This window comes from Hyla sarda, chromosome 3 (genome assembly GCF_029499605.1).
Source record: "Hyla sarda isolate aHylSar1 chromosome 3, aHylSar1.hap1, whole genome shotgun sequence".
Taxonomy (NCBI): Eukaryota; Metazoa; Chordata; class Amphibia; order Anura; family Hylidae; genus Hyla; species Hyla sarda.
This window is the reverse complement of record NC_079191.1, coordinates 429,247,580-429,260,547: the sequence shown is the minus strand read 5'-3', so window position 1 is coordinate 429,260,547 and position 12,968 is coordinate 429,247,580. Positions and strand designations below refer to the sequence as shown.

The 12,968-nt window shown below is 41.6% G+C and overlaps 1 protein-coding gene across 3 annotated transcripts in view; it reads left to right on the top strand.

The window, feature by feature from the left end:
* DNAH14 (dynein axonemal heavy chain 14) overlaps nt 1-12,968 on the top strand; it is a 410,501-nt gene that overhangs the window by 27,364 nt on the left and 370,169 nt on the right. For all 3 annotated transcript variants that reach the window (XM_056568451.1, XM_056568450.1, XM_056568452.1), the window contains exons 8-11: nt 1,624-1,686; nt 5,066-5,204; nt 9,828-9,959; nt 12,540-12,784. In XM_056568451.1, the coding sequence (XP_056424426.1) occupies nt 1,624-1,686; nt 5,066-5,204; nt 9,828-9,959; nt 12,540-12,784 (579 nt within the window). The remainder of the gene's footprint in view (nt 1-1,623; nt 1,687-5,065; nt 5,205-9,827; nt 9,960-12,539; nt 12,785-12,968) is intronic.

The window sequence follows — 12,968 nt, the reverse complement described above, 5'->3', positions numbered from 1 at the left end:
ACATCTTGGGTCTTGGCCGTGGTGGAGAGTTTGGGATCTGACTGATTGATTCTGTGGACAGGTGTCTTTTATACAGGTAACAAACTGAGATCAATAGCACTCCCTCTAAGAGAGTCCTCCTTATCTCAGCTCTTTACATGTATCAAAGACACCTTACAAATCTTGCCCATCAGTAAAATGCAAGTCAATTGGTAACTTATTTGAAATGCGTTTTTCAGGATTTTTTTTTTTCTTATTCTGTCTCTCGCTGTTCAAATAAACCAACCATAAAAATGATAGACGGATGATTTCTTTGTCAGTGGGAAAACGTAAAAAAATCAGGAGGGGATCAAATACTTTTTTCTTTCACTGTATGCTGTTGCATACATTAAAGGGGTACTACCATGGAAAACTTATTTTTTTTTATCAACTGGTGCCAGAAAGTTAAACAGACTTGTAAATTACTTCTATAAAAAAATCTTAAGCCTTCCAGTACTTATTAGCTGCTAAATACTACAGAGGAAATTATTTTCTTTTTGGAACACAGAGCTCTCTGCTGACATCATGAGCACAGTGCTCTCTGCTGACATCTCTGTCCATTTTAGGAACTGTCCAGAGCAGTATATGTTTTCTATGGGGATTTTCTCCTACTCTGGACAGTTCTTAAAATGGACAGAGATGTCAGCAGAGAGCACTGTGGTCATGATGTCAGCAGAGAGCTCTGTGTTCTCAAAAGAAAACCATTTCCTCTGTATACAGACCCTAAAAAGTACTGAAAGGATTAAGATTTTTTTAATAGAAGTCATTTACAAATCTGTTTAACTTTCTGGCACCAGTTGATTAAAAGGGGTACTCCGGTGGAAAACATTTTTTTTTTTTTTTTAAATCAACTGGTACCAGAAAGTTAAACAGATTTGTAAATTACTTCTATTAAAAAATCTTAATCCTTTCAGTACTTATTAGCAGCTATATGCTACAGAGGAAATTCTATTCTTTTTTTAATTTCTTTTTTTTTTGTCTTGTCCACCGTGCTCTCTGCTGACACCTGATGCCCATATCAGAAACTGTCCAGAGCAGGAGAAAATCCTCATAACAAACCTATGCTGCTCTGGACAATTCCTGACACAGACAGAGGTGTCAGCAGAGAGCACTGTGGACAAGACAAAAAAAAGAAATTCAAAAAGAAAAGAATTTCCTCTGTAGCATACAGCAGCTAATAAGTACTGGAAGGGTAAAGATATTTTAATAGAAATAATTTACAAATCTGTTTAACTTAAAAAAAAAATAAAAAATAAAGTTTTCCACCGGAGTACCCTTTTAAGTCTCTCCATAAAGCCCCTTGCACTTGTTGGAGGGTAGAAAGGCGTTCTTTTGTCCTATGCTGGGCTGATATATATTGGTATATTTTTGTTTTTACTGTATAGAATAACCAAGCAGGCCGCACTATTTTACAAAGCAGTGTTTTCCAACCAGGGCGCCTCCAGCTGTTGCAAAACTACAACTCCCAGCATGCCCGGACAGCCAACGGCTGTCCGGGCGTGCTGGGAGTTGTAGTTTTGCAACAGCTGGAGGTGTCCTGGTTGGGAAACACTACTATACAGTATAGTAATCTATAACTGCAATGTTATTTTTCTTACATTTCAGGCTCTGGAAAGCTTTTAATATTTGGAAAAGAAATGTTCACAGATCAAAGATGGACGTCAGCAAGTACGTGATGGATCGCTAGTATACTGTATGATACTGTTATAATATGCTCACAGTAAGAAATGTATAAAATATTTATGTTCGTATTGATCAATATATCTACATCAGAATTTTTTAAATATATATATATGTTGAAAAACATCAATACCCTATTAAAGCAGATCTGCAGCCCTAGACACTTATTCCCTATCCGCAGTATTGGGGGTAAGGGGCTGATCTCGGGGGGGGTCCGAATGCTGGGAGCCCCCGCAATCTCCTGTACAGGGCCCTGGCTCTGCCGTGGGTCTCCCGTGCAGGAGGGGCCCCAACATGACGCCGCGGCCGACACGCTCCCTCCATGTAGATATTTACAGCCCCGTTCAGGGACGTAGATATTTACAGCCCCGCTCAGGGACGTAGATATTTACAGCCCCGCTCAGGGACGTAGATATTTACAGCCCCGCTCAGGGACGTAGATATTTACAGCCCCGCTCAGGGACGTAGATATTTACAGCCCCGCTCAGGGACGTAGATATTTACAGCCCCGCTCAGGGACGTAGATTTTTACAGCCCCGCTCAGGGACGTAGATATTTACAGCCCCGCTCAGGGACGTAGATATTTACAGCCCCGCTCAGGGACGTAGATTTTTACAGCCCCGCTCAGGGACGTAGATTTTTACAGCCCCGCTCAGGGACGTAGATATTTACAGCCCCGCTCAGGGACGTAGATATTTACAGCCCCGCTCAGGGACGTAGATATTTACAGCCCCGCTCAGGGACGTAGATATTTACAGCCCCGCTCAGGGACGTAGATATTCACAGCCCCGCTCAGGGACATAGATATTTACAGCCCCGCTCAGGGACATAGATATTTACAGCCCCGCTCAGGGACATAGATATTTACAGCCCCGCTCAGGGACATAGATATTTACAGCCCCGCTCAGGGACGTAGATATTCACAGCCCCGCTCAGGGACATAGATATTTACAGCCCCGCTCAGGGACGTAGATTTTTACAGCCCCGCTCAGGGACGTAGATATTTACAGCCCCGCTCAGGGACGTAGATTTTTACAGCCCCGCTCAGGGACGTAGATATTTACAGCCCCGCTCAGGGACGTAGATTTTTACAGCCCCGCTCAGGGACGTAGATTTTTACAGCCCCGCTCAGGGACGTAGATTTTTACAGCCCCGCTCAGGGACGTAGATATTTACAGCCCCGCTCAGGGACATAGATATTTACAGCCCCGCTCAGGGACGTAGATTTTACAGCCCCGCTCAGGGACGTAGATATTTACAGCCCCGCTCAGGGACATAGATATTTACAGCCCCGCTCAGGGACGTAGATATTTACAGCCCCGCTCAGGGACGTAGATTTTCACAGCCCCGCTCAGGGACATAGATATTTACAGCCCCGCTCAGGGACGTAGATATTTACAGCCCCGCTCAGGGACGTAGATTTTCACAGCCCCGCTCAGGGACGTAGATATTTACAGCCCCGCTCAGGGACGTAGATTTTTACAGCCCCGCTCAGGGACGTAGATTTTTACAGCCCCGCTCAGGGACGTAGATATTTACAGCCCCGCTCAGGGACATAGATATTTACAGCCCCGCTCAGGGACGTAGATATTTACAGCCCCGCTCAGGGACGTAGATTTTCACAGCCCCGCTCAGGGACATAGATATTTACAGCCCCGCTCAGGGACGTAGATATTTACAGCCCCGCTCAGGGACGTAGATTTTCACAGCCCCGCTCAGGGACGTAGATATTTACAGCCCCGCTCAGGGACGTAGATTTTTACAGCCCCGCTCAGGGACGTAGATTTTTACAGCCCCGCTCAGGGACGTAGATATTTACAGCCCCGCTCAGGGACGTAGATTTTTACAGCCCCGCTCAGGGACGTAGATTTTTACAGCCCCGCTCAGGGACGTAGATATTTACAGCCCCGCTCAGGGACGTAGATTTTACAGCCCCGCTCAGGGACGTAGATATTTACAGCCCCGCTCAGGGACATAGATTTTCACAGCTCCGCTCACATTGTGCGATCCTGCGAATAGGGGATCAGTGTCTAAGACTGCAGTACTCCTTTAATAAAGAACCTGTTCTTAAAGGGGTATTTCAGGAAAAAACTTTTTTTTATATATCAACTGGTTCCAGAAAGTTAAACCGATTTGTAAATTACTTCTATTAAAAAATCTTAATCCTTTCAGTACTTATGAGCTTCTGAAGTTAAGGTTGTTCTTTTCTGTCTAAGTAATCTCTGATGACACGTGTCTCGGGAAACGCCCAGTTTAGTAGCAAATCTCCATAGCAAACCTCTTCTAAACTGGGCGGTTCCCGAGACACGTGTCATCAGAGATTACTTAGACAGAAAAGAACAACCTAAACTTCAGAAGCTCATAAGTACTGAAAGGATTAAGATTTTTTAATAGAAGTAATTTACAAATCTGTTTAACCTTCTGGAGCCAGTTGATTTATAAAAAAAAAAGTTTTTTCCTGGAATACCCCTTTAAACCTGGGATAAGCATAATGGGTCTCCGGGGAAGGCGTTCTGCTGCAGCCAGTTGCCTGACAGCCAAATACAAGTGTGATCTGTTCTTAATAAAAATGGAAGGGGGGGTAAATAGTTATACATATGAGGTGGATAAATATGAGCATAGAAAAAAGAGAGAGAAGGATATTAAAGGGGTATTCCGGTTCACAATAGTAAGTTACTATTACTGTAAAAAGTATATGGTGCAAAGAAACAATTTTAATATTATCAGTAGTTTCTATTATGAGCATTTACCAAACTTCCAGCCCCCAATGTCATCTTTATAACCGGTTGCCAAGGGGAACGAGTAGTAGTTCAATTCCAGCTTGCAAGTCGCGCATGCGCTGACAGACTGTTTCCTGTTCTTCCAGGAGATCCGTAACAAATATGCAGTGCGGGAACATACACATTCACCTTCTCCTACAACCTCTTCTACTGGGCGCTTTTCGTTGCACAGTGGTCTCCAAACTGTGGCCCTCCAGCTGTTGCAAAACTACAACTCACAGCATGATCGACAGCCGAGTTGTAGTTTTGCAACAGCTGGAGGGCCACAGCTTGGAGACCACTGCCCTAGCACATATTTATAATGGTGCACGGCCTTCCCTGTAGTTTATGCCTCCATTAGATGTTTATGATATGAATAAAAAGTGTCATGACACCAAGTAATAGTTTTGTCTATATTCTACATCTCTGTTTTCCAACCAGGGTGCCTCCAGCTGTTGCAAAACTACAACTCCCAGCATGCCCGGACAGCCAAAGGCTGTCCGGGCATGCTGGGAGTTGTAGTTTTGCAACAGCTGGAGGCACCCTGGTTGGGAAACGCTGTTCATAATATATAAATGAAGAGTAATTGTTGTGTTCCCATTGTACAGGGCGCTGCTCCTCCGCCACTTGTTCCTTGCTGACGAACTCTTCCAGGGCTGCCTGCTGTACCTCCAGTCACTGTGCGAGGGCGCTGTGAATTTCCAGAGCGATAACCAGCGTGGAGATCTGCCTATTTTGCTTATTAGCGTAAGGATCAGGATTGTTAAAGGGGTATTCCAGGAAAAAACTTTTATATATATATATATATATATATCAACTGGCTCCAGAAAGTTAAACAGATTTGTAAATTACTTCTATTAAAAAATCTTAATCCTTTCAGTACTTATGAGCTTCTGAAGTTAAGGTTGTTCTTTTCTGTCTAAGTCCTCTCTGATGACACGTGTCTCGGGAACCGCCCAGTTTAGAAGCAAATCCCCATAGCAAACCTCTTCCAAACTGGGTGGTTCCCGAGACACGTGTCATCAGAGATTACTTAGACAGAAAAGAACAACCTAAACTTCAGAAGCTCATAAGTACTGAAAGGATTAAGATTTTTTAATAGAAGTAATTTACAAATCTGTTTAACTTTCTGGAGCCAGTTGATATATAAAAAAAAGTTTTTTCCTGGATAACCCCTTTAATGTTTCGGAATTTAATGTCAATTTAGATGTATAGTTTAATATTAATGTCAATTTAGACTTGTCCTCCAGATCATCCCTTTACGAACAAAAATACAGTTTATTAAAGGGGTACTCCAATGGACAAAAATGTTTTTTAAATCAATTGATGCCAGAAAGTTATACAGATTTGTAAATTACTTCTATATAAAAATCTTAATCCTTCCAGTACTTATCAGCTGCTGTATGCTCCAGAGGAAGTTGTGTAGTTCTTTTCAGTCTGACCACAGTGCTCTCTGCTGCCACCTCTGTCCGTGTCAGGAACTGTCCAGAGAGGTTTGCTATGGTGATTTGCTTTTACTCTGGACGGTTCCTGTTACGGACAGAGGAGGCAGCAGAGAGCACTGTGGTCAGACTGGAAAGAACTACAAAACTTCCTCTGGAGAATACAGCAGCTGATAAGTACTGGAAGGATTTAGATTTTTATACAGAAGTAATTTACAAATGTGTATAACTTTCTGGTACCAGTTGATTTGAAAACATTTGTTTTACACTGGAGTACCCCTTTAAATGTACCACAAAATGTTAAATAAAAATGTATGTAAACTTCAATTTATATAATGCATAAAAATATATAAAAGTAAATGTGCTATGAATTCAGATAAGGTCTCGTTCACATCTTCTTTGAATGATCTGTTCAGGGCCAGAAAACTGAGCCGGACCGTCCATCAGACACCAATGGATCCCATTGACTTTAAAGGGGTACTCCGGTGGAAAACTTATTTTTTTAATCAACTGGTGCCAGAAAGTTAAACAGATTTGTAAATTACTTCTATTAAAAAATCTTAATCCTTCCAGTACTAATTAGCTGCTGAATACTACAGAGGAAATTCTTTTCTTTTTGGAACACAGTGCTCTCTGCTGACATCATGAGCACAGTGCTCTCTGCTGACATCTCTGTCCATTTTAGGAACTGTCCAGAGCAGCATATGCGGTTTTGCTATGGGGTTTTTCTCCTACTCTGGACAGTTCTAAAAATGGACAGAGATATCAGCAGAGAGCACTGTGCTCGTGATGTCAGCAGAGAGCTCTGTGTTCCAAAAAGAAAAGAATTTCCTCTGTAGTATTCAGCAGCTGATAAGTACTGGAAGGATTAAGATTTTTTAATAGAAGTAATTTACAAATCAGTTTAACTTTCTGGCACCAGTTGATTTAAAAAAAAAAAAAAAGGTTTGCCACCGTAGTACCCCTTTAATGGGGTCTATTGGTTTTCCATGTAATATCTGTTGACTGGACAAAAAAAAAGAAAAAAGACAGCTTGCGGCATTTTTTTTGTCCACTCAGGTCCTGTTAACTAAACGCATTTTCAATGAAATCCTTCCGAATGGAGCTCCAACGGAGATCATAAAAATCGCAAAAAAAAATCCTTTTGTATGAATGGCTCCAATCCATAGGTTTTAAAGGGGTTATCCAGGGAAAAACTTTTTTATATATATATATATATATATATATATATATATATATATATATATATATCTCAACTGGCTCCAGAAAGTTAAACAGATTTGTAAATTACTTCTATTAAAAAATCTTAATCCTTTCAGTACTTATGAGCTGCTGAAGTTGAGTTGTTCTTTTCTGTCTAAGTGCTCTCTGATGACACGTGTCTCTGGAACTGTCCAGAGTAGAAGCAAATCCCCATAGCAAACCTCTTCTGCTCTGTGCAGTTCCCAAGACAAGCAGAGATGTCAGCAGAGAGCACTGTTGCCAGACAGAAAACAACAACTCAACTTCAGCAGCTGATAGTTATTGCAAGGATTAAGATTTTTTAATAGAAGTCATTTACAAATCTGTTTAACTTTCTGGAGCCAGTTGATAAAAAAAAAAAAAAAAAAAAGTTTTTTCCTTTAATTAATCGCATGTCGCTGCTAGTTTATACACCAGAATATGGTCTTAGATGAGCAATCTATATGTGTAGTATCAGAGATAATGTCAGAAATAGGCCATTACGCCAAAGTCACTTTTTATGTGTATGGTTAGGGTATGTTGACATGTTCTGCGGTAGAATTCCGCTGGATATTCCGCTGTAATTTTACTGCCTATTAATTTGAATGGGATTCAGCAGTCCTATTCAGACAGCAGAATTTCTTTCCGCATTCTGCAAAAATATATGACCGGTCTTCTATTTTGTGGAATTCCGCGGCAGAATCCCATTGAAATCCATGGGGCTTGAATTTCGGCGGAATTCCGTGTTCTGAGAAAAATCTGCCGCAATTCTGTTCAGCATGTTTCGCTTTGAGTTGCAGACATTCCGCCGTGTGAACATTCCCTTAGTAGACAGTTATCAAAAACAATTTAGGGTATTTATTTAGGGTACCGGAAGAGTTGTGCTCACCTATCAGATCCCATAGAGCAATGTTTCCCAACCAGGGTGCCTCCAGCTGTTGCAAAAGAACAACTCACAGCATGCTGGGAGTTGTAGTTTTTGCAACAGCTGGAGGCACCCTGGTTGGGACACACGGCTCTAGATACGGAGTGTCCATGTTAGTGCGGATGTTTATAGAGAGCATACTACTGTGCGTGAGTGCATGTTTGCATGCACTCATTTACTAACAGGATTCCGACTCTTTTTGTCGGGTTTTGCGCCTAAATTCTGTCTCACGGAAAAACACGACAGAATCTGAATCATTCTGAGTGAAAAAAAAAACCTACAAGATGGGCGTTGTTTTTGGGAAAAGGGGCGTGTTCCCTACATTTCATCCAAAATTACTCGTCTTTTCTGAAAACCACTCCGAAAATCATGTGAATTTTCTGGGAAGAAAACCCGACACTTTAAAGCTTGTATAACGTTTCAGGGAGCAGAGTAAATTCTCTGGCTGTTTGCTCCTTTGCCTGCCTCCTCTTTTTCAAGCGATTCTGTTATTTTTTATTTATTTTTTTGCACAATTAATTTTTAAACAACGTTTTAACTTTATTTTCACACTTTTATGAGTCTTTCCAACATGTCTTTTTTTTTCCCTATTGTTTCAGTAATAATGGTGAATAAAAAAAAAAATATGTATATATATATATATATATATATATATATATACACACACACATTTTAATACATCTACCTATATGTGTGTATATACATATATGTTTAAAAAAAAATTATGAAAAAAAAATATATATTTATATATACAAATAGGCTATTTTATTAAATTTATTTAATCTCTCTCTCTCTCTCTCTCTCTCTCTATCTATATATATATATATATATATATATATATATATATATTTATATATATATATTTTAAAAAATTAATAAAAAAATATATATATTTATATATACAGATAGACTATTTTATTAAATGTATTTAATCTCTCTCTCTCTCTCTATATATATCTATATATATATATAAAAAAAAATATATATATATATTTATATATACAGATAGATTATTTTATTACATTTATTTAATCTCTCTCTCTCTCTCTATCTATATATATATAATCTACATATAGATAGATATAGATATAGTTTTATATTTCTATACATATATATATTCACAAATTATTTTTTCTTTTCCTGGTCTTTATTTTAAAAATCTGTCGCACTGCGATAGAATTTTCCTTGCGACAGATTTAGGCATGCGCCAGATTTTAATGTGGGACGGTATTAAGCCTGCGACCGATTGTTCCATGCAACAGATGAACCCTGCGACAGAAATGACTGTGCGACAGATTTTTCCCTGCGACTAAAAAGATCGGAAAAAGTGCAACAATCAGTAAATACCAAGAGAAAAAAAGGGGTCGGAAAAGCAAAAGTCAGACACAAACGGACACTCCACTCTTAGTAAATGAGGGCCAGTGAGCGTGCATATGTATGCTTGATTTTACGAAAGTAGGCAGTCATCTTAAACCATTTGGGATATCTCTTCAGGATACCCGAAAAGTTGTGTCCAGCTGTCAGATTCCTTAGAGCAATGTTTCCCAACCAGCGTGCCTCCAGCTGTTGCAAAACTACAACTCCCAGCATGCCCGGACAGCCAAAGGCTGTCCGGGCATGCTGGGAGTTGTAGTTTTGAAACAGCTGGAGGCACCCTGGTTGGGACACGCCCGCTCTACTAGTGAGTGTCCATGTTTGTGTGTGAGTACATGTTTGCATGTACACAGTGAGCGTGCATATGTATGCAATACCTCTGACTGGTCAAACTCTTCTTCTCCGCAGCTGGATCCCTCGCGCACTTATTCCCTGAAGGATTTCTGCGATATTCAGAGCGCCGCGTGCAAGAACGGCCTGAAAAAACTTCAGGCGCTCAGAGAAACATTGGTTAAAGTTATCGATCAAACTTTATTCAAGGTAAAAAGTCTCTTCATTTTCCACACATTAAAGGGGTACTACTAACGTGCTGACAACTTATCCCCTATCTAAAGGGGCCCCCCGCGATCTCGCACGCAGCACCCCGCTCTCATCAGGCCCTGGAACGAACATCGCTTCGTGTCTGATGACTGCCGATCACGGGGCTGGAGTATCGTGACCTCATGGCTCCGCCCCCGTGCGACGTCACGGCTCCGCCCCCTCAATATAAGTCTATGGCAGGGGGGGCGAGACAGCTGTCTTGCCCCTGCCATTGACTTGCATTGAGGGGGTGGAGCGTGACGTCACACGGGGGGCGGAGCTGTGATGTCACGATCACCGGCCCCGTCATCAGACCATCCGCTCCGGGCCCTGATGAGAGTGGGGTGCTGCGTGCGAGATCGCTGGGGGTTCCCAGCAGCGGGACCCCGCGCGATCAGGCAACTTATCCCCGATCCTTTAGACAGGGGATAAGTTGTCAGCACCGTAGTACCCATTTAAAGGGGTATTCCGGGATTTTGGGTTCTTTGAATGTGAGACCTTTCCCAGCTTGCTGTCCAGCCCGAGACAATACATCACTAGTCCGGTGTTGCTTCGTCTGTTGTGTGTCAGGTGATGTCGGACAAGTCATGTAATCAAGGGGAGTGGGGCTGTGCCTTTGGCTGTCTCTATGCGAGAGGTGGAGATGCATCCCTGCCTTTCCCATAGAGCTGTATGGAGGGGTCGCGCTATGCGCGGCAATGCCGGGTCCCCTAACAGGAGATCACGGGGGGGTCTCAGGGATTGGTCCCCCCCTGTGATCAGACACATATCCCCCATCCTGCAGATAGGGGATAAGTGTCTTACTCTGCAGTACTCCTGTAATGGCCCATGCGAGCTTCAGTTTATAGTTTTGTAGTATGTCATGTGATAAATGTCCATAACTGTGCTCGACCCTGAAGAAAGTCCATGCCCAATATGTATAAAGGGACTTACAGCTGTCTATACATTTTTAACTTTTCACTCCATTTTGAATAAAGTTTCACTTGTTTGTTTGAAATTCCAAGAAAAAAAAAAAACTGCGCAAAGTCAAAAACCGTATGGTGAAAACCTGATGGAACCGTACACACATACGGTTCTGTACGGTTCCCATTGACTCCCATGTTAAAAAAAAAAAAACGTATACGGTTTAATACGGTTTTTCACCCGTCACCAAAAAACGCGATAGTCTACGGTTTTGGGTGCGGGGTAAAAAACTGACAAAACCGTATGTGATGCAAAACGGACTGGCTGGGTTCACATCACGTTTTTTGCCATACTGCTTTCAATCAGTTTTTCTAAAGAAAACCGTATGGCAAAAAAACGGATGGAACAGTATGGGAAAAAGTAAACCGTATGCGTTTTTAAACTGTATACTGTTTTAAAAAGTGCATACAGTTCCGTCCGTTTTTATTTTAAAAAAAAAGTTTTTGATAATTTTATCCATTTTTAATGGGAGGGGTCTTGGGTGGGGACTTTAGGATGCAAATGCGCATGTGCAAAGTAAAAATTGTATACGGTTTCCCGTATGGAACCGTATACATGTGCGTTTCCCATTGACGTCCATGTTAAAAAAAAAAAAAAACATATGCGGTTGCAGTACGGTTTTTAAACCGGAGACAAAAATGTGGTCAACCACGGTTTTGACTCCGGTTTAAAAACTGTACTGCAACCGCATACGTTTTTTTTTTTTTAACATGGACTTCAATGGGAAACGCACATGTATACAATTCCATACCGTAAACCGTATACGGTTTTTACTTTGTACTTGCGCATTTGCATCCTAAAGTCCCCACCCAACACCCCTCCCATTAAAAATGGATAAAATTATCAAAAACTTATGTTTTTTTATTTATTTATTTTTTTATAAAAACGGACGGAACTGTATGCACTTTTAAAAACAGTATACAGTTTAAAAACGTATACGGTTTACTTTTTCCCATACTGTTTCATACGTTTTTTTGCCATTCGGTTTTCTTTAGAAAAATGGATTGAAAACAGTACGGCAAAAAAACGTGATGTGAACCCAGCCTAAACCGGATGATGCGTTTCATATACGGTTTACAATTAATCAATACATACGGTTTTCTATACATTTCCGTACGTTTTTTAACTTGAAACCGTATACGGGAACTGCATATAGCAAAAAGGTGGTGTGCATGCACCCTAACGTAACTTGAGGGACCACTGTGCATGACTCTGTCACATGACTCTGCATGACACCTTATCACAGTGTTTCCCAACCAGGGTGCCTCCAGCTGTTGCAAAACTACAACTCCCAGCATGTCCGGACAGCCGTTGGCTGTCCGGACATGCTGGGAGTTGTAGTTTTGCAACAGCTGGAGGCACCCTGGTTGGGAAACACTGCCTTATTATGTGGCTTCTGTGTATTATTTCCAGATTGTCCACCCTCGCCCCCCCATTCCAATAAAACAGCTATGTGTTACCCAGCGGGAGAAAATCGAATTACTTCATATAACAGCTGCGGGTGTCCATTATACGGCAAACATAAGATGTGCAATATAAGCGATGTGCATCAGTAACGTGTAACGCTTTACGTTCCAGGTGGCCGAGGCGCTGGGGTTGATGGACCCTTTTTTATCGAAATCCACTAAGAAGCCAAATTACACCGAGCTGTCCGAATGGCGGAACCTGCAGGAGCGCTTCGGAAGGTTTCTGAGCCTGGTCGACTGCCTCTTCCAGGAGATGCTGCGATCCATAGCCTCCAATTCCGTCCAGATGTTCCTCAAATTCTTAGAAGCTTCCAGCAGCGAGACATCAGCGGAGGAGAAAAAGAAAGACAAAGCGAGGTCTTTACAAACGCGTCTAAGGCTGCAACGCACACCACGTTTTTGCTATACGGTTTCAAGTTAAAAACCATACGGAACCGTATAGAAAACCGTATGCATTGACTTAAAGGGGTACTCCGGTGGAAAACTTTTTTTTTTAAATCAACTGGTGCCAGAAAGTAAAACAGATTTGTAAATGACTTCT